The sequence below is a fragment of the Microtus pennsylvanicus genome, chromosome 13, assembly GCF_037038515.1.
Source record: "Microtus pennsylvanicus isolate mMicPen1 chromosome 13, mMicPen1.hap1, whole genome shotgun sequence".
NCBI classification, from domain to species: Eukaryota; Metazoa; Chordata; class Mammalia; order Rodentia; family Cricetidae; genus Microtus; species Microtus pennsylvanicus.
In genome coordinates, this window is record NC_134591.1 from 55,318,941 (window position 1) to 55,344,515 (window position 25,575).

At 43.6% G+C, this 25,575-nt stretch overlaps 1 protein-coding gene across 18 annotated transcripts in view; it reads right to left on the bottom strand.

Annotated features, from left to right (window-relative positions):
* Positions 1-25,575, bottom strand: part of Macf1 (microtubule actin crosslinking factor 1) — a 337,047-nt gene that overhangs the window by 52,868 nt on the left and 258,604 nt on the right. For 2 of the 18 annotated variants that reach the window (XM_075946026.1, XM_075946030.1), the window contains exon 1: positions 4,706-8,016. The exons of the other annotated variants lie outside the window; for them this stretch is intronic. In XM_075946026.1, the coding sequence (XP_075802141.1) occupies positions 4,706-7,927 (3,222 nt within the window). In that variant the 5' untranslated portion in view covers positions 7,928-8,016. Of the gene's footprint in view, positions 1-4,705; positions 8,017-25,575 lie in introns of those variants that run through there. 18 annotated transcript variants of the gene reach the window in all.

Below are 25,575 nucleotides of genomic sequence, written 5' to 3' on the forward strand. Positions count from 1 at the left end.
AGTAATGGTTTCTCTTAATTATTAGAGCATAAAATTAGCCATATTTTGTCAACCTGGCTATATATACTTCAGTTTTTTTTTCTTTTTTTTCTATACAAAGCTCCTTCAGTTTCAAAAAGACAGGTATGTCTATTAAAGCCAGAGACGGCAGAGAATGGAAGAGAACAAAACAAACATAAGCAAGAACTGAGTGTTTAAGGAAGGCTAATTTTGTTCTACAACAGACCATATATCACACCATAGTTAGGAATCTAACTCCAAAGGAATGCCTATGGTTGGATAAGTGAGTCGGTATAGAGCGGAAAGCCCAGGACAAACTGAAATCACCAGTACATTTCACCGCATACTACATCTTGATTAGACTGCATTTTGTTAGGCAAACTACAAAGAATTCAGTTTCAAAAACAAACCACAAGTGCCACATATCTCTATTGTGTAACACTAAAGATATTGATCTGAAGAAAAACAAGGAGAGAGGATGAGGACAGATGAAGGCTACTATGAGGGCACGGGCTCTGAAGCTGATTAATGACGGTGAGGATTAGACATGGAGGGACAATGCCGTGATGATACCCTTATGGTTCCACATCCGGCGGAGTTTCAGAGATGACTTCTTTCTCTTGGGAGGGAAAAAAAACAAGAAAAAGAAAAGAAATGGAGGGACAAACCAGAAAAGAGGCAGGTGGATCTCTGTGAGTTTGAGGCCAGCCTAGTCCACAGAGTGAGTTCCAGGGCAGTCAGGACTATGCAGAGAGAAACCCTATCTGGAAAAAACAACAATAAAACAAAACAACACAGAGCAAAAAAGAAATGGAGACACAGGAAGACAAAAGGAAGGTGTCAAACTCACTCTGAAGGGCCCTTTTTATTCTATCAAACCAAATACATGCAAGCTATTTTTAAAGATTTGTTTTTATGGGGGCTGGAGAGATGGCTCAACGGTTAAGAGCATTGTCTGCTCTTCCAAAAGTCCCAAGTTTAATTCCCAGCAACCACATGGTGGCTCACAACCATCTGTAATGAGGTCTGGTGTCCTCTTCTGGCCTGCAGGCAGACATGTAGACAGACTATTGTATCTATAATAAATAAATATTAAAAAAGATTTGCTTTTATTTGTGCATAAGTGGGTACTGGTAAGGGCTGTAGTCACTTTTATCTTTGGTGGTATTGCATTGCATTTCAATTTGAATCAACTTGATTTTTTTTTTGATGTTTTTGTTCTCTTTCTCTTCTTCTTTACCTCTAAATGGAGGATGTCAGTCAAAAGACTTCCTTAAAATTCTTATTTATTTGAGACAAGCTTTATAGTGGTATGTTATTTGTATATTAATAAATAAATCAACCTAAAAACCAGAAAAGCAAAGCAGCAAAGTCACTAGAGAAGTCTTACCTCTACCAAGGCTGGGCAACTACAAACTAAGTAGACTAAGCCTCTTTCTCCTCCCACTTTATATTCCCTCTAGTACTGGGATTAAGGGTGTAGGCCACCACCACCTGGATTTGTTTCTGCATTGATCTTGTTTAGCCCAGGATAGCCTTGAGCTCACAGAGATCCCTCTTCCCCTGTCTCCCAAATCCTAGGATTAAAGGTGTCTGTCACCATTTTAGCTTTGCCTTTGGTCTTCAGGCAAGATTTATTAAAATATAAATAAAATATAAAATATAAATATATACCATTATGCTGGGCGGTGGTGGCGCACGCCTTTAATCCCAGCACTCGGGAGGCAGAGGCAGGCGGATCTCTGTGAGTTCGAGGCCAGCCTGGTCTATAAGAGCTAGTTCCAGGACGGGCACCAAAGCTACAGAGAAACCCTGTCTCGAAAATCCAAAAAAAAAAAAAAAAAAATATATATATATATATATATATATATATATATATATATATATATATACCATTATAAAGCTTTACTATATAGCTCAGGCTAGCCTGGAACTCATGAGCCTCCTGTTTTAGCCTCTTGAGTGCTAGACTAATTGTTAGGTGTACAGCACCATGCCTGGCTATCTCTTTTAGTGTCCTGCTTGGGCAATTTAATCTATCTCTATCACTTTAATTATTAACTCTGATAAATACTATGGTTCTCAACTTAAATCTTCTAAGCTTCAAGTCCACACATCCAACTGTTTTCTTATTATTTATATAACAACAACTTACAGGTACCTTGAGCCTAATGATTTCAATTAAACAAAACAGTATCTTTTGCTTTCCCATCCCTTCAAATTTATTCTTCCCAAAATCAAACTAACATTTGGTCTTGAAAACAATAGTTTACAACTGTCCAGTTCAGTTTGTACTTAATTGTATAAATCAGATTCCATGTCATCCTGGATAACTGACACATCTCTAATAGAAAATCTATCAACAGGTCTTAATTTTATTTCTAAAGTATTTCTTGACTCTATCCAATGGTCTCCAAATCCACTTTGTCAGTTTATAATCATATACTTACAAGAGCCTCCCACATGCTTCTGTAAGGTCCACAAGGGCAGGCACTGTGCCAGTTCTATTCACTGTAAGAGGCTGGGATCCGGCACAAAGTTGATGCTCAGTAACTATTTCTTTCTTGAATGAATGACTCCTTGTATAGAAATTGCTTAAGGGAAAGCAAACAAACCCACGACAGATCTGCCTATCAGCTGGACATTTGAACACTGAATTGGTGTTGTGACAATTCCAAATTTTTGCTTAAAAAGACTTCCTTGGCCAACTTTAATTTTCTGAAAGCCCTACTTTGTATAAAAGGCTGCTCCCTCTTCCTCTGAACTTTTGACTGTAAGACCGAGAGAACCTATAGGTAGAGGTTAAAGTAACTGGGTCTGCTCTCTGTGGCCTGAGATACCAATATAGAAATAATGAATAAACTAATATTTTGCTTCTTTTAACCAAGCTCTTGTTAGTTCCTATTATGAAGTTTATATATTAAAAGAGAGCTGGGAAGCTTATATTTTATGCTAGGTATACACATATGTCTTTGTACATACATAAACAAACACGCAAGCTCTGAAGCCTTTTGCTCTAAATCAAATTCCAGGTTATGATCACTTGTTGAGTTCTAAGTATCTCTGCATAGAAACAAGTTCTTTTGCCTCTAAAAATTTCCTAAAAGCCAAGTATGGTGATTCACACCTACAATATCAGCACTCAGGAGGCTGAGGCAGGAGGATTCCACAAGTCTGAGGCCAGCCAGAATAGGACCTCTCTCAAGACCCACATATACCAAAAAACTCTAAAAATGTAAAAACTGGAGTTTATACAATCTTGGGAAACACTTTTCCACTTCCTGCAGTGCTACAGATGGTCCCAGGACCATGTGCACGCCAGGCAAAGTACTCTACCAATCACACACATGTCCAACTTGGAAAAACTTTGAAATCCAACTAATAACTATTTCAGTAGTGTGTTTCTGTCTTCCCGCCCCGTTCCTACAGCTCAGGCTACCCCATAATTATGTATCCCAGGCTGGCCTCAAATATCCATCCCTTCCCTAGTGACCCAAGTGCTCAAACTGTAGGCATGCATTGCCATGCCTGGCTTCAATAAACACTTTCAAAATAGTCGGGTGTGGTGGTGCACAAAGGCAGAGCCAAGGAGAGTTCCATGACTGGACTGTCTACACAAGGAATTTCAGCCAGGACTACACAGAGACACTTTCCCTCAAATAATCCCACTTAAAGAATGAGTGGTGGATGGCACCATTCCCTTCTCCATCATTTTATCAGGCAGTATTTTATAAAGTGAGGATCTCCTGTACCCGGAAGGATCTCTGAACTCCTCTTTATGTAGGATCAAACTGGCATCACTGATTACTGCTGTAGGCTTTACTCCACACGTGTTTCATATTTCAGGGGTGCAAGAAACTGTTCTGTCACTGACTGACTTGAGAGGTGACTGCACTCAGTATCAAGCCTGCAGTCCATAAATGTAACAAATTCTAACTTGACAGGAACTTACATCACAAGGTAACTGGACACAATCAAAATTATTTATCCTGTTGGTGGTGGCACACACCTTTCATCCCAACACTTGGGAGACAGAGGCAGGCTGTTCTCTGAGTTTGAGGTCAGCCTGGTTTACAGAGTTCCAGGACAGCCAGGGCTACACAGAGAAACTCTAAAAGAAACACACATTTGTATTTTGACATGGCTTCCACCTAATCTGCTTCTGTGAGTTCTGCAAACCTATTTACAGGATGAAGGAAGAAGATAAAGCTCGAAATCTTACATATGTGATACTTTAAATGCATTGCCACCTTATCCTACAATCCTCTCAGGGTTCTGCCTGACCAAGTGAGGAATCTTGAGTGAGAAGACTCAGAACACCTAATCTTCCCAGAGTGGTTCAGCAGTACTCGGGTCTCACTCAAAGCTCAGTGTAATGTGGACTGATTGTACATCACTAATAAACATAAACTCTCTTGATTTTAGGAAATAGGCTTGCTATAGTTTTAATAGGAATCACATTTTTCTGCTAATAACAATTTTTTAAAAGTAAAATGCCTATTTACAATTGTGTTCTTTTGGGCTCCAACATATGTAAGAAAAAAAATGAACAAAATTTCATACCAGAGAAAATCTAGAAACTCCAGCCCAGGGCACAGAATTAACAAATGACTTCTGCCATTACTAGTTACCACCAAGTGAGAGAACTGGCAATTCTCACTTTACTCCCTCGGCCCTTCCTGCCAATGAAATGAGCAGCAATTACCTCATGTGAATCTAATCCATCAGTTGTAGCCAGAGGCACTTTCCCATGTAGCACTGGGTCAGGCACCTCTTTTATTCCAAATGCTGAAGAATCAAGATCCTCCTTGATCCACATTCCGGGGGAGGAAGCAGCCTCAAGAACAGGAGTTTCTTCTGCAATGGGCACTGAATCAGTGTGGGTAGTTCCTCCCAGGAAAGGGTCACCAGGAGAGAACATTTCCTTCATAGCAGGCACTGCAGGAGCTGGAGTGACAGACCATCCTGGGATGGACACACTAACCATTTGAATATCAGGCTTCTCTGGGGTAGGTTCAAGAGCTAGGGCGGCAGCCTCCTCGAGCACAGGCTCTGCCGGAGGAGGAGTGCCAGGCTCCTCTGCAGAAGACACAACAACTGCTGGAGCACTGGGTTTCTCTGAGGTGGGCCCTGAAAGGGTTGTTACGGCAGGCTCCTCTGGGATAAACACTGCAGCAGCCTGAGGGTCAGGCTCCTCTGAGGTAACATCCTCATCTCTGAAGGGCACTGCACCAGATGAAGTGGCAGCCTGTTCTGGGGCTGATAACACTTTAGCTGTAACATCTTCCTCTAAGATGACCACTGAGGCAACTGGGATATCCTCCTTGGGGAAAGACACTATTGGAGCAGCCACAGCAGGTCCCTCTGAGGCAGAGGCTTTGGTAGCAGGGCCCTCCGGTGCTGGCGCTGCTACAGCTGGGATAGCCTCTCCTGGTCCTGGCATGGGTACTACAGCATCCAGGACATCGTCTATCATGGGTACTATAGCAGCTGGGGCAGGCCCCTGTTGGCTGGATATCCATTCCTCTAAACCTGGTACAGTGTTATTGGCTTTGGTGATTTGTTCTTCTGGAAAGATGTTCAGGGTTGAATCTAAATCTCTCATTCCCATCTCCCCTTCGTGTGATGACGCCATTCCCAGCTCAGGTTCTCTATCATTCATGGTTTCTGTTGCAGCTCTATTACACCACAGTTCTCCAGCCAGCAGAGGCAGACTTAGACTCAGAACCTCTGACTCTGGAGACTTCCTCTGTAAGTCTCTAAGAAAACATACTGGAGCTCCAGCCTCTAAAAGCTTCACTCGACAATCTAGCTCTTTTGTTTTGCTGTCTTTATCACAAACTTCCTTCATGGACAACTCACAAGGGTCTACATTTTCCAATGATGTCGGATTGTTGTTTTCTGGACTAATTATAGCTCCTTTCCCACCTTTTAAATGAATCTCATCTGTTAATAAATTTGAATCAGATGATAACACCTCTACTTCAGGTCCTGAGGTAACATCTTGTTTGTAGTTGGAAGCAAAACTGAGAGGCATCTTTTCCATATACACCTCTACATTCCCGTTAGTCTGACTGCAGTCTACCTGGGACAAATTGCCATTTTCTTTGGCTAGCTCAGAAACAATAAAGACTGATAGTTTTTCTTCACAAGAGGCTCTGGGATTAGAGTTCAGCAATCCTCCTGTGTCCAGCTCTCCAAGCGGCTCCAGATCAGCCAGAGACTTAAATTCCCCACCAATCTTGGGGCTGAAAGGCACTTTTTCACATTCCTTGCTAACAGTGAAAGTATCCCTCCTGCTATCAGGGTGAGTACTAAGTTCAACAGCTTTAGGCACCTGAGAAGAATCCAGGGCATTACAATATTCACCATCTAATCCTGTATCATGGTCCTTTATCCTTACAAGATCCACATGCTGTTCCTTTTCTAAGGCAGCTCCTGGAAAATGACTAATTAAAAGAGAATCTTCTGCATCCTGGGATGGGGCCAGTCCTTCCGAAGAGGCTTGACTCAGCAGCTCAACTGAAGAAGTTACTCCCTCCTCACATAAACATTCCTTCTCAAGTTCAAGAAACATTTGCACAGAATCTGTGTCAGAGAGTTGCTCAGCTTCGGTAGGGCTCTGGAACCCTGAGATCAGATCCTCTAGGCCCTGAGCAGTTCTGTTTTTCATTTCACTGATAACATCTTTGCCTGTAGGCACACAGGGGCAGTTAGGGGATGTACCCTTGGGAACGGAAGCAAGGTGGTCTCTAGTTGGCTGCAGGTCATCAGAGCAGTAAATCTGAGGAAGAGCTATATGGTCAGAAGTTCCCAAGGCGGATGAGCAGTCAGATCCACTCTCTACCACCGCTACTGTGTTTGCTTCTCTTTCTTCAAAAATCCCCGTCAAGCTCTCTCTTTTCTCCGACAATTTCTCTTCTTCCCACTCCTCCTCAGCCTCCATCATGATCCATCGCTCATCCTCCTCAAATTTTAACTCAGACTCTGTTTTTTCTCTCAGGTTAGGTGTTATAAGACTATGTAATTCTGGATCCACCAGCTCTTCACTCAGGCAAGGAGAGAGAGGTGGCAGTTCCACAGTGCAGGCAGTGTCCCCAAGGGGGAGCTGCTTCTCACTGAAGCCTCCCTTAGAAGTTTTCATGGCCCTAGGCCAGGTTGCACTTGAGAATCTGTGTTCCTGCATTTCATCGGAGTTACCACTTGCTGCTGTAGCTTCTGACTCCAGAGGCTGGAATTCATGTGGAGAGCTCTCACTGTGCAGTTGGAATCTCAAATCCTGGCAGTCTTGCAAGTTTTTTCCATCTTGCACTTCTGGAATATCTACAGATTTGGACATGTGTTCCAAAGTTACAGACTCAGATTGAGGTTCCCTGTGGTCAAAGTGACCAGAACTTTCTGTCAATGCAGAACTGGATACCTTTTTCTCTTGTAAGGAAGGATTTGAAGCACCAGCTTCTGAGACTTCACTGAGAGAAGCCTCCATCCTTTCTGCGAATTCTGGGAAGTTGGGTGGCATGAAGGACTTCCATGACCTCCTGTTAACGTTATCTTTGCGCTCTGCATTTGGCCGACGTCTGGGTGGCACAGGAGCTGACTTCTGTACATCACTGCTTAGTTTTAATGCATCAAATATTATTCTCTCATCCAGTTTCTTGCCTTCTGGCACTCTAGATTCAAAAACATTAGATGATGCTCCTAATGTACCGTTGCTGGATATGGTACTTCCTTCCATCTTCTCCATGGTGCTTTTGGAAGTCTGATTAAGTTTTGACCCCTGGTCAATCTGTTCATTTATCCTCATGGTATCATATATAGAGCGCTGTGGAACATAGCAATCTTCTATATAGCCATCTTCCTCTTCCCCTTTCCCCAGGCAGGTGGGGTTCCGCCTTAAACAGTCTGGCCTGCTAAGTGGCTTACCCATACTTTTTCAATAAAAATGAACCATCAATCTTTCACAAGTTTTTTTCTTCCACAGGTTCTCCCAAAATACATTCTACAAGAGTTGTAAGTCTTCTTACATGTTTATACTCTAAACCACCAATTGCATCTGCCTTTCAGAAATATCTGGTAGTTCCAATTTGAAACCATTTTGGGAGAAACTCTAAGACAAACAGGTTTTTCCTCACAGGCTAGAAGCCTCATAACTGCAGGCAGACAAATGATATTATTTAATCAACAAACATAAAATAATTACTTGTATGGCTTCTGGTTTTACTTTTTGAAAGAGCACTGCCTTTTCAAATTCGGTCAGCAAAAAACATTTGATACTGACAAGTCTCATTCGGTATCTAGTTTCACTCAATTCTCACTGAAGCCGAGTAGAAAGCAGAAAATTTGTATCAAGTATGTCCTTTAATAACAATGGCACACTCTCTCTAGCCTTCAAGTATGGTCCAAGCTCCTAAGAATTCCTTTCATTTTATCCTGTGTTCAGCCCTGAAGAGTCCAGCTGGTCTGAATTAGCCATTCGTCCTCTCTAGTTGGGGTGTTTGCATTTGAACAGGGCTGGTCAGCGGATATTCCTGCAACTTTAAACACAGGAAGTCCTTCATTCGGGGCCAGCTTGGGGCTTCCTGTCTCCAAAACATCATGGCATTGTTGTGGCTTCCAAGCCAACACTGTATCGTGGCCGCAAAACAAGGAGAGAGGAGGCCCTCTCTGGGCCTTTCAGAAGGCGGGCAGGCTGCGGCAGCGGCCAAGGGGCAGTGAAGGACTCACTCAGCACCGCCCCGCAAACCCGCGCCATGCCTCATGCCCGGAGGGCCAGGGTCGCCTCACCGCAGCCTTGCAGGTGGCTCCGGACGCGCTGGCCTCCAGTCTCGCACTCAGGAAGTTAGTTTGTCCCTCGGGCAGCGGAGTCCCGTGTCCTGTGGGTGCCGCCTCCCAGGTTCCCGACCCCCAGCCGCTACGTCGTGGGCTGCATGACAAGCAGTCGCCTCTTTTCTCCACCACGCCGCCGGCCCTGCGGCCGTCCTCCCCGCCCGCAGCTGTCACGGTCTCGGCGTGCAAACTTCTTGCTGGGAACAAAAGGCTTTGCTCCGGCCGCACGAGGGGGGCGAGCCCGCCTCTCTCAAGCCGCGCGGCCCGCTCAGCCGCCGCCGGCTGGAACTGCTCCGGTGGCGGGCGACTCTCCTCCCCCTTCCAGCACCGCCACAGCCGCCGCCCCGCCCGGGCAGCCCCCTTGGAAGCCCGGGAGCGCGCGGCGAGGACAGTGAGGGAGGAGGACGGGGGCGGGGCCAACAGGGAGCCCCGCCGGGAGGGGAGGGGGCGGAGGCAAGGATTGGAGGCTGAGGCGCCGAGGGAGGGGCGTCCCGGGGTTGGGGCGAAGGACCCCAGAACGTCCCGCGCCACCCCTCCGCAGCTCACTCTCTCCACACCCTTGAGCGTCGGAGAGTCCCTGCCCGCGAGGGTGAGCGGAGAGGAGCAGTCCTGGTCACACCGGGCAAATCCCCTGACAAAGGAAAGCCCCACCCTCCTAGCGCTGCCCCCCCCCCCTTCTTTCCAACCCACGGGATACGAGCCCAGCCCAAGGGCGAACCCAGAAGGGGCGCCCCCGCCTCCCCTACTGCCAGCCGGTTGTGGCTAGGGCCACTCGGGGACCCATCTGCCAATAGAGACTCACAGGCTGGGGTGGGCGGTCTGCACTACCCTAGGTTCCAGTTCGACCGCCAACGATTGTCCGTGTATTTTTCCAATGTCACCTCTGGCGCTGACCAAAGAACAGTCAAGTCTTAAACACAGTCTTTTCTTGGTATCCCATGGAATTAAGTTAGACTTAGAAACCAAGTTACTGAGTAAACTCCAAGCACAGTTTCCCGTCTCTTCTCAAGTTTGTCAGATTTTGGTTCATTGTGCCACCTGGACTTTTCTGCCCAGACTTCAGCGGTCTTAATGACCAGAAAATGGGGTTCAGGTAGGGGAGCAGTGGGCACACTAGCAGGAACAGCCCATGCCCAACACCTGGACTGCTTTTCATTGCTGTGCACGTCCAAGGAAACCTGAAGCCTCTTTCTGGCTAGATGAAAAGTATGAGTCTGTATTTCAAGCCTCAAAAAAGAAAATAGTAGAGAAACGTGTTACACAATAATGAACACCCCTTTCTGCCTTTTAGCAAAACTGCCTGGTGACCTGTAACTGTTAAACGAAGTACAGAGAGCAACCCAGGAGACTGCCTGCAAGAGGCAGCTTGCATCTCTGTAAGGTGTAATTCTTTACTCCTTTGGGATGGTCCCTCTGATTTTATGAAGGTAAAAAAGAATGTCTAAATTCCTATTGGTCTACGTGATCAATATAGATGGTAAATTCTTTTTTTTTTGTTTTGTTTTGTTTTTTTTTTTTTTTGGTTTTTCGAGACAGGGTTTCTCTGTGGCTGGCTTTGCAGCCTGTCCTGGAACTAGCTCTGTAGACCAGGCTGGTCTCGAACTCACAGAGATCCGCCTGCCTCTGCCTCCCGAGTGCTGGGATTAAAGGCGTGCACCACCATCGCCCGGCTGGAACTAGCTCTGTAGACCAGGCTGGTCTCAAACTCACAGAGATCCTCCTGCCTATGCCTCTCGAGTGCTGGGATTAAAGGCGTGCGCCACCAACACCCGGCTTAGATGGTAAATCTTAGGAAAAAGTTATTTCCACTCTCTACACAAACAGTAAATAAAACCAGTCATTGGCGTGTGGAGACCCAGCAGTGAAGCTTGGAGTTAAACCATAGACGTGTCTGAGGAGCAGCAACTTCCTTTGTAAAATGAGGTACAGGCTGAAGCCTATGATCAGACTAGGCAAGTAAAAGGGAGCTTTGCCTGGCAAAACGCTTCACACTTCATTTCTCACTTCAAAAGAAGCTGATCAGTTCTACCCACTCAAGTACAAAGACTCTTCATCTGCAAATGGAAGGAAGTGCTGGGATGTTCTAGATTGTATTGTTTTATTCTAGATTCCCTATTCCTTAAATTTACAAGTTTTAAAAGAGCTATTTAGAATCCAGTGACCCAGTGACCAGTGACCTGCAAGACACCAGAAAACTCTTCTATAAACACAGTGTGAAAAGAATCAAGAAGACTTGATCTAGAGCATGTTCCAGGGGATATGAGCAACATTAACTATCCGAGGAGCTGGGACGTGGGAGGGAGGAAATTTGTTCTGAATGTCTTCTTAAACTGGCACGCCAAGATCCAAGGGCAGATTTCAAACCATCAGTTTTCTCACAGTTATTCAAAGAAGAAGGTGTCTCCTAAAAGGGTGACTTTTCTGGTCCCAGAGGAGTGTGAGAAGAAATTGAAGCAGTCATGTGGCAAAGCAACCTTGTGAATCTTACAGCTTGTTCGGGATGAGCCTTAAAGTTCCTGCACCCCTGGCACACTGTAACCAAAGGGCAGATCAGCTTACTGCCCTGATTCCTCACAATTCATGGAATTCAGGTTTTATTTTTTATTTATTTATTTTTTTGGTTTTTCGAGACAGGGTTTCTCTGTGGCTTTGGAGCCTGTCCTGGAACTAGCTCTGTAGACCAGGCTGGTCTCGAACTCACAGAGATCCGCCTGCCTCTGCCTCCCGAGTGCTGGGATTAAAGGCGTGCGCCACCATCACCAGGCTGGAATTCAGGTTTTAATTTTGTTGTAATTATTCAATACAACTGGAAAAGCCCAAAGAGGACAGAATTAATTTCACTAGCAAGTCTTCCTAGCCAAATACATCTACCAAGTGTTCAGATATCCTAACAGACTGTGTAGCATGCCAGGGCCCCTCTGGTTGGAAGAATCTAAGGAATTCTGGCTCTGGACTTAAGGGTGGGTGGTTATCCCATTATAAAGAATGATCTCGATGTGGAATCACAGCCTTCACAGCCAGGAATTCCTTTCCTGTTTCCTCACCAAGGCAGGTGCCTATCACAGCAGTCTTTCCCTAACTAACCCCTCCTCACACCTATCTACCTTGTTTTACTCTTCTAGTAACAATCTAGCAACTGGGTTCAGATTCAAATTACTTATCAGTTTTAGTCATACTCTATTTAACTAAGGTGTTAAAATACCACAGAGAAACTTCCTAAAAGTTTAAACAAAGCCTCTAGAAAAGATTCCACAAGGCACGATGACTGATGACTATTCCTTTAACCACAGTCCTCCCATTCAGAAAGTAGATCCCTGTGAGCATGAGGCCATCGTGGTCTTCACTGAGGACGCTCTCTCTCTCTCTCTCTCTCTCTCTCTCTCTCTCTCTCTCTCTCTCTCTCTCTCTTTCTCTCTCTCTCTTTTTCTCCCTCTTTTTCTCTCTCTCACACACACCAAGACATTATAGACTCACACAATCCAATGGTTCCATCCCTTCAAAAACAACCACCAAGAAGCCTCCTAGTTTTACTCCTTTTTGTCCTTGGTATCTGTTACACAGAAGCAAGGAGATAAAGAACAAGGAAGGAGGAAGGCCTCGTCTTATTTTTTATCTGTTCATGAGTATCCCTTTAGTTTTGGTATGTGGAATTCTGCCAGTAGCCATCTGACTGAAATAAACACTTGATTCAGTTCTCACCCTCTTGTTGCCTTGATAGCTCTAACACAAAAGGCATCTGGACATTCACATGCCCTACTAAACTTCTGAGGGAGAAACCCAGGGAGCTCCAGAGTACTTCTTCCGATGCTTTCCCCACCCTAAAACCACAAATGGATGTGTTCAAGCCACATTTCAAATTAGTGTCCTGTTAGTTGATTACAGAGCTCAAAAAATTCCTACACACTTTGGAATTCCTAAGAAAAGAATCTGGTGTCAGATTTTCCTTTAGTGAACCTAAAAGAGAGAACAATGTTGACCCCTCTAGCTTCTTCCTGTTGTCTTCCTAATTAAAGTGAGCTGGGTGGAGTCCTCTCATACACTCATACCAGCCCCCTTCAAGCTTTGGATCTGGCATTGCCTTTGTCTGCCCAAAATTGAACTGCCAGCTTGCCTGAACAATCTAGAGACTCCCACATTACCACACCTCAGTGAATGAAATGCCTTTTCATCTTCATCTACCTGCCAGGGACTGACTCCCTCCCCCCTCCCCCCTCTCAGGATTCACTGAACAGAAGTTGGATACAGGGGGCTAGATCTTGGGAATTTTAAATCTTCAATCTAGACTTCATGAGCATTACTCAGAGACAAGTGAGAACTCCACAGTATTAAGTGCTGGGCATCAGTGACTACCATGTTTTGTGTTTTTGTTATTATAAAGATAGTACACACTCTGTGTGGCATACAGATCAACAGAATATGATATGAATTTCTTTTTCTTAAATTTTGTTTTAAATAGGAAACCAAAGGTTTTGAAGATATTTGAGTTCTTGTGTATTCCTGAACTCCTAAGAAAACCTTCTACACACTCTACAGGAACTCCCATGGCCCTTGAAAGCCCTTTGGTGCTTGAAGACTTTCCAAAAGACAGTGTATTGATTTCTTGTTTAGATTAATGGTTAGTTACCAAGAAGGAGATGACAATAAAAATGGTGAGGTTTTACAAGTTAGAGAGACCTGACAGAAGGTAGGAGACAGGAAGGCAGGAGGAATCAGAGAAGGTTTCAAGGAGGGAACATTTGTTCACTGGGATATTTATTGTTTATTTATAGGCATTAGGGTATTTATTTATTTATAGCCAGGGTCTCATGTAGTCCAGGCTTGTCTATGTAGCCAAGGATGACCTTCAATTTCTGATCCTCTTGCCTTCGCCTTCACTTCTTGAGAATGTTGGACTTAAGTGTACAAAACTTTACCTGGTTTAAGTGGTGCTACAGATGGAACCCAGAGCCTTGTGCATGCTAGGCAGGCATTTCAACAACTGAACTACACCCACAGTTCACCACATTGGGATTCAGATACATAGAAATAGTACAAAACAAGTATTTCAAGTAAAGAACTTGAGACAGAACAATATTTTCTATTTCTACTTTTGTTTGTTTGGTTGGTTTTTGAGACAGGGTTCCTTAGATATCTTGGAACTAGCTCTGTAGACTAGGCTGGCCTTGAACTCACAGTGATCTGCCTACCTAAGTGCTGGGATTAAAGGCTGCACCACTACCTTCTCTTCTTAAGATAGGTGTTTGCTATGTAACCCTAGGCTGCTTCTATCTATTGACAATTTTCCTGCCTTATCTTCAAGTGCTGGGATTATAGTATGCTCCAGCATGCCCAGAAAAAATAAAGTTCCCAAAGAAGCAAATTTTAATTCAGCATGGCTTAAGTACAGGCTGCCTGGAAGAAAAAGAAGTCCATACTGAGGGAATGTTATGCTTTATTCAGAAAAGCGTTATTACAAGACTTAGCTAACTATAAATCAGGTGGGGTAGCTCATGGCTGAGATAGGAGGATTAACAAAAATTGAGGCTAGGATGTGCTACAGGATAAGATCTTGTCTCAAGAAAGAGAAAAAAATACTTAACAGAAACATGTGTAGGACACAACACTCACTCAGCTAACATCTATCTCTTTTTGCCTCTCTTGAGAATTTAAATCCTTAACTTTTGAATCTTGAGGTGGTAAATATACTTGTCTTAAAAAAAAAAAGAAAGTACAAGTGAAATAAGGGACTATGAAAAAGTGAAGTCAAATGTGGACTTGCAAACTGGGTAGAAAGTAGAGGTTAGAGAGAAAATAAAGATAATGCTATACTATTACTCTGGGGTCACTAAGGACATGGTAGCACTTACAGAACACTATGGGAAGAAGGTATTGATTCATTTTGTTTAGAGCATTCAAAGACAACTCATGTAGAGCTGTCTAGAATGGTCCCTCACACAGAGGATTCCATTTTGGGGTAGAGATATAGATTTAGAAGCCTTTCACCATGAAGCAGTGTGGGGCTGGCTATCTCAGCATGGATGAATATAAAGAAGGAAGAGGACAGATGACAGAACTCCAGAAGTCACATATTTAGTAGGAAGGCAAATCCAAAGGAAAGCAGATCATGCAGAAGAGATGAGAAGGATGAGAGAGTAAGCAGATGCAAGGCATGGTAGCATACACCTGTAATCTAGAACTCATGAGATTGAGGCATAAGGCGAAGAGTTTGAGGCCAGCCTCAAGTCAAGGTTTCTCATGTTTGTGTGGATGTGTACATGTAGATACACATACACATGTACCTAGGACGATGTCTTTCTCTATTTCATTCTATTTCATTTTTTTGAGACAGGGACTCTCCCTAAACCTGGAGTTCATCGGCTATGGCAGACTGGCAGGCCAATGGGCTGTAAGGATCCACTTGCCTGAGTACCTTTTACTCACACCCCATCTCTGGGCTTATTGATGCATGCCACTATGTCTGACTTCTTTTATGTGGGTTTTGGGGATCTGGACTCAGGTTCTTACGCTTGTGTGGCAGGTTCTGGCTGACTAAGCCAACAGTCCCTAAAACCAAGTCTTTAAGAAAGAGGACAATGAATTAGACAATGTTACCCAATTAGTCAAATGGGAAGCCAATGACTATTTCTAGGGAGACAGTCTCAGGAGTGTGGGTGCTGAGTCAGACAGCAGGGGTCAAGGATAATGGGTGTGTGAAGGGAGTATTTGCCATCCCTTGAGAGTGCCTTCTTCTGGCTCCCCACCCCACCCCTGGACAACTGAAGTTATATTCTTAAAAAATTATTTTATTTTATGTGTATGACTGTTTTGCCATATGAGTGCATGCCTGGGGCCTGTATAAATCAGAAGAAAGCACTGGATCATCCAGAACTCCTCATGAACTTGAGCTACCACATGGGTGCTGGGAACAGAACCTTGGTTTTCTGAAAAAACAAGAAATGATCTTAAGTGCCAAGCCATCTCTCTAGTCCCTTTGAGGCTGTATTAATTTTCTTTTCTTTTCTTTTAATTAACAATGCTTAGGATTGAAGCAGGACCACACATAACTAGGCTCGTGTCTCATACCCTGGCTCAAAGTTGTACTTTTTAATCTTTTTATTTGTTCAACAAATATTTATTGGAACCTACTATGTACTCTAGACTAGGAATTAAGATATCTTCATGAGACATGGTCAGGCAACTCCATCCTAGTAGCTGAGATAGGAGCTCATTTTAATTGTATAAGGACTCCAAAAAAAAAAAAAATCAAACAGTGCTTTGAAAGCATGAGTGGGGACCCTGCCCTGGGACTGAGTAGTCTGTTTGAGTTTCAAGGTGGCACGACTATCACCATGACTATCATAAAGTTGCTTTTCTGGGTCAGATCACTGGACAATCTTATTGCAGGTGTCCCCTCTCAAATATGAGAAAATAAGCTAAAACAAATAATACAGACATTTTAATAAACATTTGTTTGGCAGGCAGTGGTGGCATATGCCTTTAATCCCAGTACTCAGGGAGGCAGAGACAGGCAGGCAGAACTCTGTGAGTTTCAGGCCAGCCTGGTCTACAGAGTGAGTTCCCCCAACCCTGTCTCAAAAAACCAAAAGACAAACAACAAAAAAACCCACTTCTTTAATTTTGTTACTTGGTGTGTGTATGTATCACTTAGGGCCTTATACGTGCTAGGCAAGTATGATACCTTGGAGGTACATCTCTAGCCCCTACTCAAATAATTATCTTTGATCACAAATGAACAAATAGACAACTTAGGTTTGAAGTTAAGGAACTAGACCAAAGGGCTGGCCAGAAAACTCAGTAGATAAAGGTGCTTGTCACCAAGCCTGATGACCTAAGTACAATTTCTGGAAACCATATGGTGGAAGGAAAGAGCCAACTCTCACAGGTTGTCTGATCTCCACAAGTGCCTGTCCATCCTTCCATCCCTTCACCCCCTCTCTCTGATAAAAGAAAGAAAAGGAAAGGAAGGAAGGAAAGAAGATCCAAAACAGCTAGCTCACTTTTGAAGATTAACTGTAAAATCACACAGCTTTTTGGTTTTTTGAGCCAGGGTTTCTCTCTGTAGCTTTGGTGCCTGTCCTGGAACTAGCTCTTGTAGACCAGGCTGGCCTCGAACTCCCAGAGATCCGCCTGCCTCTGCCTCCCGAGTGCTGGGATTAAAGGTGTGCTCACTTGAATATATCATGAATTCAAGTAGGATAAACCTTCAAGTGCCTTAAATTCTCATCATCTTCCTCTAGATCATATATACACACATAGTAGACCAAATATTAGATATAGTCAGTATTTACTGAAACCATAAATAAAGACTTCTTGTAAAACATCTCAGTCTGGGTTGACACTGCAGAGAGATGAATTCTATCTTTTCAAAAGCTGATTGTCCCTGGAACAAAACTGATGTTTTTTTTTTTCTTTTACGCTCTGATGTTTTAATTAAAGACTGATTAATATTAAGCAATGTCTCTCCTAAGGACGCTGACTCAGCCAACGCATCTGCATGGCGATGGAGGAGATGATGCAGTGGTGTGTGATGAAAGCTACGGTTAATTAGGACTCTGAGATTATTAAAGCTGATCTAACGAACAACTGGGTGGCTAGGAAACTCACTGAGCCGGTAATGTGCTCTGGTTAATTCTGGTTAATGACTTGAAAATAATATTGAGTTATAGAGCACAAAAACTAACTGAAGAGCAGGAGTAACTATATCAGAAACAGGACCAGAAAAACTGGCAATCAAGTACTTAGTCGAAGACTGAAGGAAAATGCTGGGATAAAGAAGCCAGCCGGTTCTGAAGGATGCCACCAATTAGCTCATGCATTGATCTGGGAGAAGAATAAGCACTGCCAAGACAAACGTAAAGTCAGAAGCACAGGAATTCCACCTTGGAAACCCATGTTTTAAAAGGCTACAGGATAATTTGCGTCTCCCTTTTCCATGGGAACCATATGCGTACACACTGCCGGTCCCACTGCACCAGCTCTCAGTCTTTCAAGAGGGAATCCTTTGTTCCAACTAGAATCTGATAAAATGACACTGAGATCAGCACTCCCATCTGGCGCAGGGGCTGATGCCATTCCACAACACACCCTACAGGAAGTAGCTTGAGATACACAGCTGATTGATGTCCACAGCAGGAACCCTGTGGCAGGGTGGGGTGGGGACTAATGAAGCACAGAGAATTCTTTAGCCACTGAGTCAAATCAGTTTACAAAAATCCTGACTGCAGAAGTCATCTCAGGAATCAACCCTATTTCTTAGCTAAATTTTAGTAAGATGAGGAGAGCCACTGAAGCTTCTCTATGCAGTATTCATGTAGTCTGAAGGAAGATAAAAAAAAAAAAACAGAAAATAATTCCTATTGTAGCACAAATACTAAAAACAGAGACACATAGGTATTGGGGTTCAAGCTGAAGATCAGAAAAGCAAAGCAGCCAACCACTAGAGAGACCTTTTACCTTTACCAAATCTTCAGACGAAAAGGGTGAGATCCTGTCCTCATGAATCCTCAGACTGAAGACTGAGACTGCAGTCCTGTCTATATTCTTCTCTAGTGTTGGGATCAAAGGTGTGAGCTCTGTTTCTCTTTCAGATTGATTCTCTCTCATGTAGCCCAGGAGGGCCTTTGAGTTCTGGGAGTAAAGGTGTGTACCAACACTCCAGGCCTGTATGATTGACTAGTGTGGCTAGCTTTGCACTCTGATCTTCAGTCAAGCTTTATTTATTAAAACATTAAATATTTTTTTAATATTTATTTTTATTTCATATGTATTGGTATTTTGCCTACAGGGTGCCAGATTCCCTGGAACAGGAGTTACAGACAGCTGTGAGCTGCCACGTGGGTTTCAGGAATTGAACCCTGGTCTTCTGGAAGAGAAGTCAATGTCCTTAAAAGCTAAGCCATCTTCAGCTCTACGCTTTCTTTCTTTTTTTTTAATATTTATTTATTATGGATACAATATTCTGTTTGCATATATGTCTACAGGCTAGAAGAGGGCACCAGACCCCATTACAGATGGTTGTGAGCCACCATGTGGTTGCTGGGAACCGAACTCAGGTCCTTTGGAAGAGCACACAATGCTCTTAACCGCTGAGCCATCTCTCCAGCCCCCCTACGCTATCTTTCTAAAAGTGGGTTGAGTAACTTTTTCATTGCGAGGAACTATCCTGTGTATTTTAGTAGCAATCACTAGACACCATTAGCAGCCTTCCTATTGCTGACTGCACTCAGGAGACAGTGATAAGTATATAACTGTGAGTTCAAGGCCAGCGAGGGCTACATAGTGAGATCCTATGTCAAAACAACAACAATAAAAACCCAAAACAAAAAAACAAAGAGAGAGGGAGAGAGAGAGGGGAGAGAGAGAGAGAGAGAGAGAGAGAGAGAGAGAGAGAGAGAGAGAGAGAGAGAGAGAGAAGAAAGAACACTGTTTCTTGGGCATTGCTAAATGTCTCCCAACAAGCACACATGCTCCAGTTGAGGAACCACTGGCATAGTATAAATTTCATACCAAACACACCAGTTCCATTCAAAAGTTTATTTGCTAAGTTGCTTGAGCAAGTTATTTTTAAAAATATATTATTTTTTAAAAATTATGTGTATATGTCTGTGTGTTTCTGTATGAGTTTGTACCTGAGTATAAACTCAGAAGCCAGAGGATCTTCTGGACCTGGAGTTGGTTACAGGTGGCTGTGAGCAGTGTGGTACTGAACTTACATCTTCCCTCTGAAGACCAGAAAGCACTTGACTACTGAGTATCTCTCCAGCTCCATGCTTGAGCAAATTTGTTTTTTTCCTCTTAAACTTTAGTTCTCTCTATCCCCTGACCCCCACACCTCCGAGGGTTTCTCTGTGTAGCCCTGGCTATCCTTGAACTCACAGAGATCCATCTGCCTCTGCCTCCTAAGTGCTGGGATTAAAGGCTTGCGCCACCACACCCAGCAAGTCTAAATTTTCTTATCTGTAAGCTGACATTTTAAATGCCTGATTTACAGAAGGGTTATAAGAACTCATTTAGAGGGCTGGAAAGATGGCTCAGAGGTTAAGAGCATTGCCTGCTCTTCCAAAGGTCCTGAGTTCAATTCCCGGCAACCACATGGTGGCTCACAACCATCTGTAATGATGTCTGGTGCCCTCTTCTGGCCTCCAGACATATACACAGACAGAATATTCTATAGATAAAAAATATAAATAAATATTTTAAAAAAAAGAACTCATTTAGGCTTTCTTGCTGCACTTCCTATTACAGTCTTACAGAGTGATTCTTTGTGCCTGTTTCCCACTGTTAACTACCCTTAAAAGTACTGGAACAGAGCATGTAAGGATGGACTGAAAAGCCCCTGAACTGCAAGAAGCACCATGCACAGTACTGGTGGCAAGAGTATCTTGTGAGGGCCTTCGGAGTGTATCCCATTAATCTTGCACAGTTATCATGAAAAACTCATTTGAAAAGGACTGATTGTGTCAGAGTCTTACAGAAGGTAAGAGGAAACACATTCTTCTCATAGCCAGGTTTTTCCAATTATGACAGCTGAGACTTGGGACATATCCATTTGGCAGGAGGCAGTCCTTTTGGGCAGTGACCTGACTGGATTGCCTGTGGCATTAACTTTATTCTTGGCAAAGTAGACAACTGTACCAACTGTCAGGTCAGAGATGTTCTATGTCCCCAAAAGGTTTGTGCACTAGCTTCAAAGTGCCCAAAGTTGTTATATGCATACATATATATATATACAATATCCTATACTGTCCAAACTGGCTTTGAACTCCTGGCCTCAAGGAACCCATCTGCTTTAGCCTCCAGCAGCCAGAACTACAGGCATACATGACTACATCAGGCTCCAATATTTTTTTAAAGGTCAGGCTAAGGCTGAGACCACCTGCACCCATTCCTAGACATAGCAATAAACTGTCTAGTTCCGCAAGTCTGTAATGATCTCCACAATTCATGTTTACTTAATCGAATATTCAACAACACTTTTTTTTTTTGCACAGACTGTATTCTGCTTTTTTCTGGAAATAGATTTTTCTTTCTTTCTGTACAAAGCTATATGATGCCTTGCAGCTGTGAATGCTAGGTGCGATACTGTATATAGTTTCCATAAGCTCAAATCCAAGTGCTCAGTTCTTTTCTTTGGTTGAGAATATATTTGTTTACTGTTTAAAAAATCTTTTCGCTATCAAAAGTGAGATTTATCAGCACTTCTTGATGATATTCTAGTTAACATTTACTGAAGCACAAGGCTTCTCAGGACAATGCAATGGCTAAAGGCTTCAGATTATGCCAAGTGATGCTTATATTTAAAATACTAAGTGGCAATACTTTTAAAATAATTTTTTATTAGAACTTAGTATTTGAGATTTTAATATAATCAGATCATTTTCTCCCTTTCCTCCCCTCCCCTGTTGTCCCCTCCCCTCTCCTTCCCTTCCCTTCCCTCCCTCTAACCCACGTTAGCTTTGCTCTCTCAAATTCAAGGCCTCTTTTCCTTTAGTTGTTGTTATATGCATATATTTGTGGCTGCACACACATATATTCCTTCCTAAATATAAAAATACAACCTGCTCAGACTTTATAATGCTACTTGTATGTGTTTTCAGGGCTGACGACTTGCTGATTAGATCACCAATTAGGGAAGACAATTCCTCTGTCTCTGTTTTTCTTGGTTGCCAGTAGTCCTTTTGTCTGGTGGGTAATATTTTAAAAAGAGAACTAGAAAAGGTTCGACATAATGCAAAAAGTTCTTTTGCCTCCTCCCCATTCAGTTGCTAGTGGAGGTGGAGAGGATTATTGCAGTGCATTGGAATTCTGGGGGGTGAGGGGTGGAGGGTGGTCACATAAGGGTTATAAATACCAGCAGCCAAACTTTGGGTTGGTTCCAGAGAACAACTGACGTCTGTAATCTCCGTTAAAGGCACAGAACAAGGAAGTGCCCTGAGGTATTTCCACCAAGGAAGCGCCAGTGCATCCTCAGCTGAATACCTGAGCTAACAACTGCATATAAATCTCACACGCCAGGGAAAGTGTCGAGGAGAATTTCAACCAGACACAAATTATCATCACCAGAAAAACAAAGGCTTCAGAGCTGGTCTAATGGCAGGCTGACCTAGAGGCAGTGTTGCTAACACACAGCCATAATCAGATTACCAGGAGGTTGCCTGCAATACAAATATTTAACTTAATCAGCTAGTACCCATCCCAACTGAGACCATGTTCTCCCAGAGCAGACGTTCTAAAGAGGGCAGCTCTGCCTTCAGGGGGCCTTTGGGAATATCAGGTTCTTACAAGTGGGAAGCTACTATTGCTAGTAGATACAGGTCAGAGATGCTGCTCAACACTCTCCAATGAGCAAGACAGCTCCCCACAATAAAAAACAACTGAACTAAAAATGTTTTACAAGCCGAAGGTGAGAAAGCCACTTTAGGGTATTTTCTTCCTTGGATCCCAGTTGCCACTGGAGTAGCACTACAGGATGCTTGTTTGAAAAAGAAAGAAAAACAAGAGGCAGGCGGATTTCTGTGAGTTCGAGACCAGCCTGGTCTACAGAGCTAGTTCCAGGACAGGCTCCAAAGCCACAGAGAAACCCTGTCTCGAAAAAACCAAAAGAAAAAAAAAAACGAAACAAACAAACAAAAAAATCTCAAAAGAGTCCAAAGTTCAGTTAGCATTAGGCAAAGGAGGAGGCTAGAGGGCGGAGTCTGCCTCCAGTTGGCTGCTTTAAAGGGGGTGTCTAACCCTGCAGTGACAGACAGGTTTTCCCTGCTTTGATTTTCCCTTCTCTCCCAAGGCAGGTAGATAATGCTGACCTCATTTGCTTTATCGGCTAGTGACTCATTCTCAGGCAGGTGTACTAACTGGCAACCTTGGGCCAACTGATAATACCTTTGTTCTGTGGAGAAAGGAACGAACAAGTATCTGCAAATTGGCAGTCTTACAGTACCATGCTGGGCTCCATCAGCCAAGGGTTTTCATCTGTGCACATAAGAGGCTGTACAAGCTTGTTTACCACGGGCGCGCGGGGGGGGGGGGGGGGGGGGGGGGGAATCAAAGGACTGTGACTGAAGAGCTTCCGCTCTGGTTTGCTAGAAGGCTACCTGACTCTGTCAGACAGAAGCTGCAAGTATCACTGACCCTAAACTCTGTTCAGCTTGAGTTAGGGCAATGGTTCTAGCCTGTGGTCACATATCAGATATTTACATTACAGTTATGAAGTAGCAATGAAATAATTTTATGGTTGGTGGTCACCACAACATAAAGAACTATATTAAAAGGTCACAGCATTAGGAAGGTTGAGAACCACTGGGGTAGAAGAGGACAGTGTTAAACCTGCAACTGCAACTACACCCTGCTAGCCAGCCTCAAAAACAAGGAAGTTGGGGGTTGGTGCTATAGTTCACAAGGTAGAATACTTGCCTAGCATGCACAGAGTCCTGTTCCATTCCTAGAGTTCCATAAAACCTGGCATGGAAGCTTGTAATCCCAGCAGCTGAGGCAGAGATGGGGATCAGAAGTTAAAGGCTAGCCTAAGCTACAAGACACCCCATCTCAAAACCAAAACCAAAAGATTGACTGGATTGGATGCCTCAAATGTACCACTAGGTGACATTTATTACACAACGTGGGAAACTTGGCAGACCCTAGGAGAGTCTTAAGTCTACAGTTTATCCTAATCACAGGCACGAAACACAAATGACTCCACATAGACGCAGATGTTATTCATAATGTGATGCCCAAACTACTATATCCTTTCTGCCCGGGGTTCAAGCATGACTCTTGTTGGGGAACAGGGGTGCAAAGGACAGGTGAAGTTAAGACTCAGAATGTCAATCTACAGACAGTTTCCAAATGAGGAAAGCTTCTTACTAACCACCAGACTGAATGGGTTTGTTTGTTTTGTTTTGTCTTCCGCTCCCCTACCCTTCCCAGGAAGGTCACACTAGGAGAATTCTTTGGCTCAAGTTTCAGTGTTATAAACAAAGGTCCCTCCTTTCTTATTAATCTCCTGTTAGACATACACAATTCCTTTTCCTCAATAACCAGAAACGGGATTTCCTGAAGAGGTTAGCTAACAGCTTCTCCTCACAGTTTTTTGAAAACATGCTTCAGTCATGGTTTCTGGAAAGGCCCCTTCCTGTCTATTTCCCACAGAAAGAGATGGGGCCATGGTGAATGTCTCAATGCAGATGGCTGAGGAGTTTACTTGCTGAGAAAGGAAAAGGGTCTTCTGTTGGTATCTGAATGATACCCCACCAGCCAACCAGATTCTACAACCAAAGAAAAATCTTCCCTAGGAATAATGACTTTTATTTTTCCACATCATGGAAACTATTTCCCACAGCCTAACCTGCAACCTATGGGTTTATCAGCACTGCTGTGCCAAGGAAGCCTGAGGATCTCCATAGACTGGACTATCTGGCTATCCCCAGAGGAGTTAGTCAAGGCAAAGCATGGCCTGTGTTTCTGCCTCACAGATTCTTATCTTCCCTCAGAGTGTGTGCTAAAGAAAACTTTAAGCTGAAATGACTTTTAATATGTATTTTCATTTGATTTTTCTTATTGAAAATGATTTGCATCTGAAAGTTGAGTCGATCTTTATGAATCCAGTCTGCTGCTGGGGCAAGGGCAGATTAATCAATTGCTGAACTCCAACACATTAATCCAGAAGCTCAACACTTATCCCCATCGTGAAAATGATTCAGTCCTTAGAACAGGTTCAAAAAGACAATTATGCAACTTCTAGAGGGCTGGGCAACTGGCTGAGAGTTTCTCTCTCATTGTTTTCATTTCCCAAGAGCTCAGCCAAGAGTGCTCCTCCCTCCTTGACCAAAGTCCTCTGCTGGGAGGAGGCGAAAAACGGCTTCCCTATTAGGAAAGTTAGTGACTTGGACTTGATCACAAACCTGGGGTGGTGGGGAGGGGGTACTGACCATTTTATAGTAAGTCCCTACAGACTTTAACAAAGCACTTCAGCACCCTCCTCCCTTCACTTTTAGGCTTGCCATGCCAACATCCACCACTCCCTCCCCCACCCCTGTAGATAAACACCCTGCCAGTACCCAGCTGACTGACTGACTCCAACCTTTAGAGCCATAATATTCAGTGGTAGGAAGCTTATTCTTAGAAAACAACGAAGCTAGCTGGCTCTAACAGCTAAGCCGCTACTGAACTCCGAGCGCCCTGAGGGAACTAACAGGCTAGACATAAAAGCAGTAATACCCAGCAATGCCCAGTGAATCTTCTAGCCTCATCAAATTCCAGAACATCTCTCAAAACCCCTTTGGGGTCCAATGACACTTTCGCAGGGGTCGCATTTCAGATATTTACATCATGATTCATAAGAGCAGCAAAGTTACAGCTATGAAATAGTAACGAAGATAATTTTATGGTTGGGGGTCACCACAACAAGAGGAACTGTAGTAAGAGGTTGAGAACCACTGCAGTAAACCAAGGGAAAAAAAGTCTTATCAAATCCAACACAACTCATGCCCTCCAGGTGCTCCTTTTTAAATTTCTATCTAGCCAGGCGTGAGAGGCAGAGGCAGGAGGATCTCATTGAGTTTGAGGCCAGTCTAATCTACAAGGTGAGTTCCAGGACAGCCAGTAACTGTTACACAGAGAAGCCCTGGCTCAGAAAAAAAAAGTTAGCATTTAATGCTTTTGAAATATGGTCATGTAGCCCAGACTGGCCTTGAACTCATGATCTCCCAACCACAGCCTCCCTTGTGCTGTAATTACAGTCATGTGCCACCATGC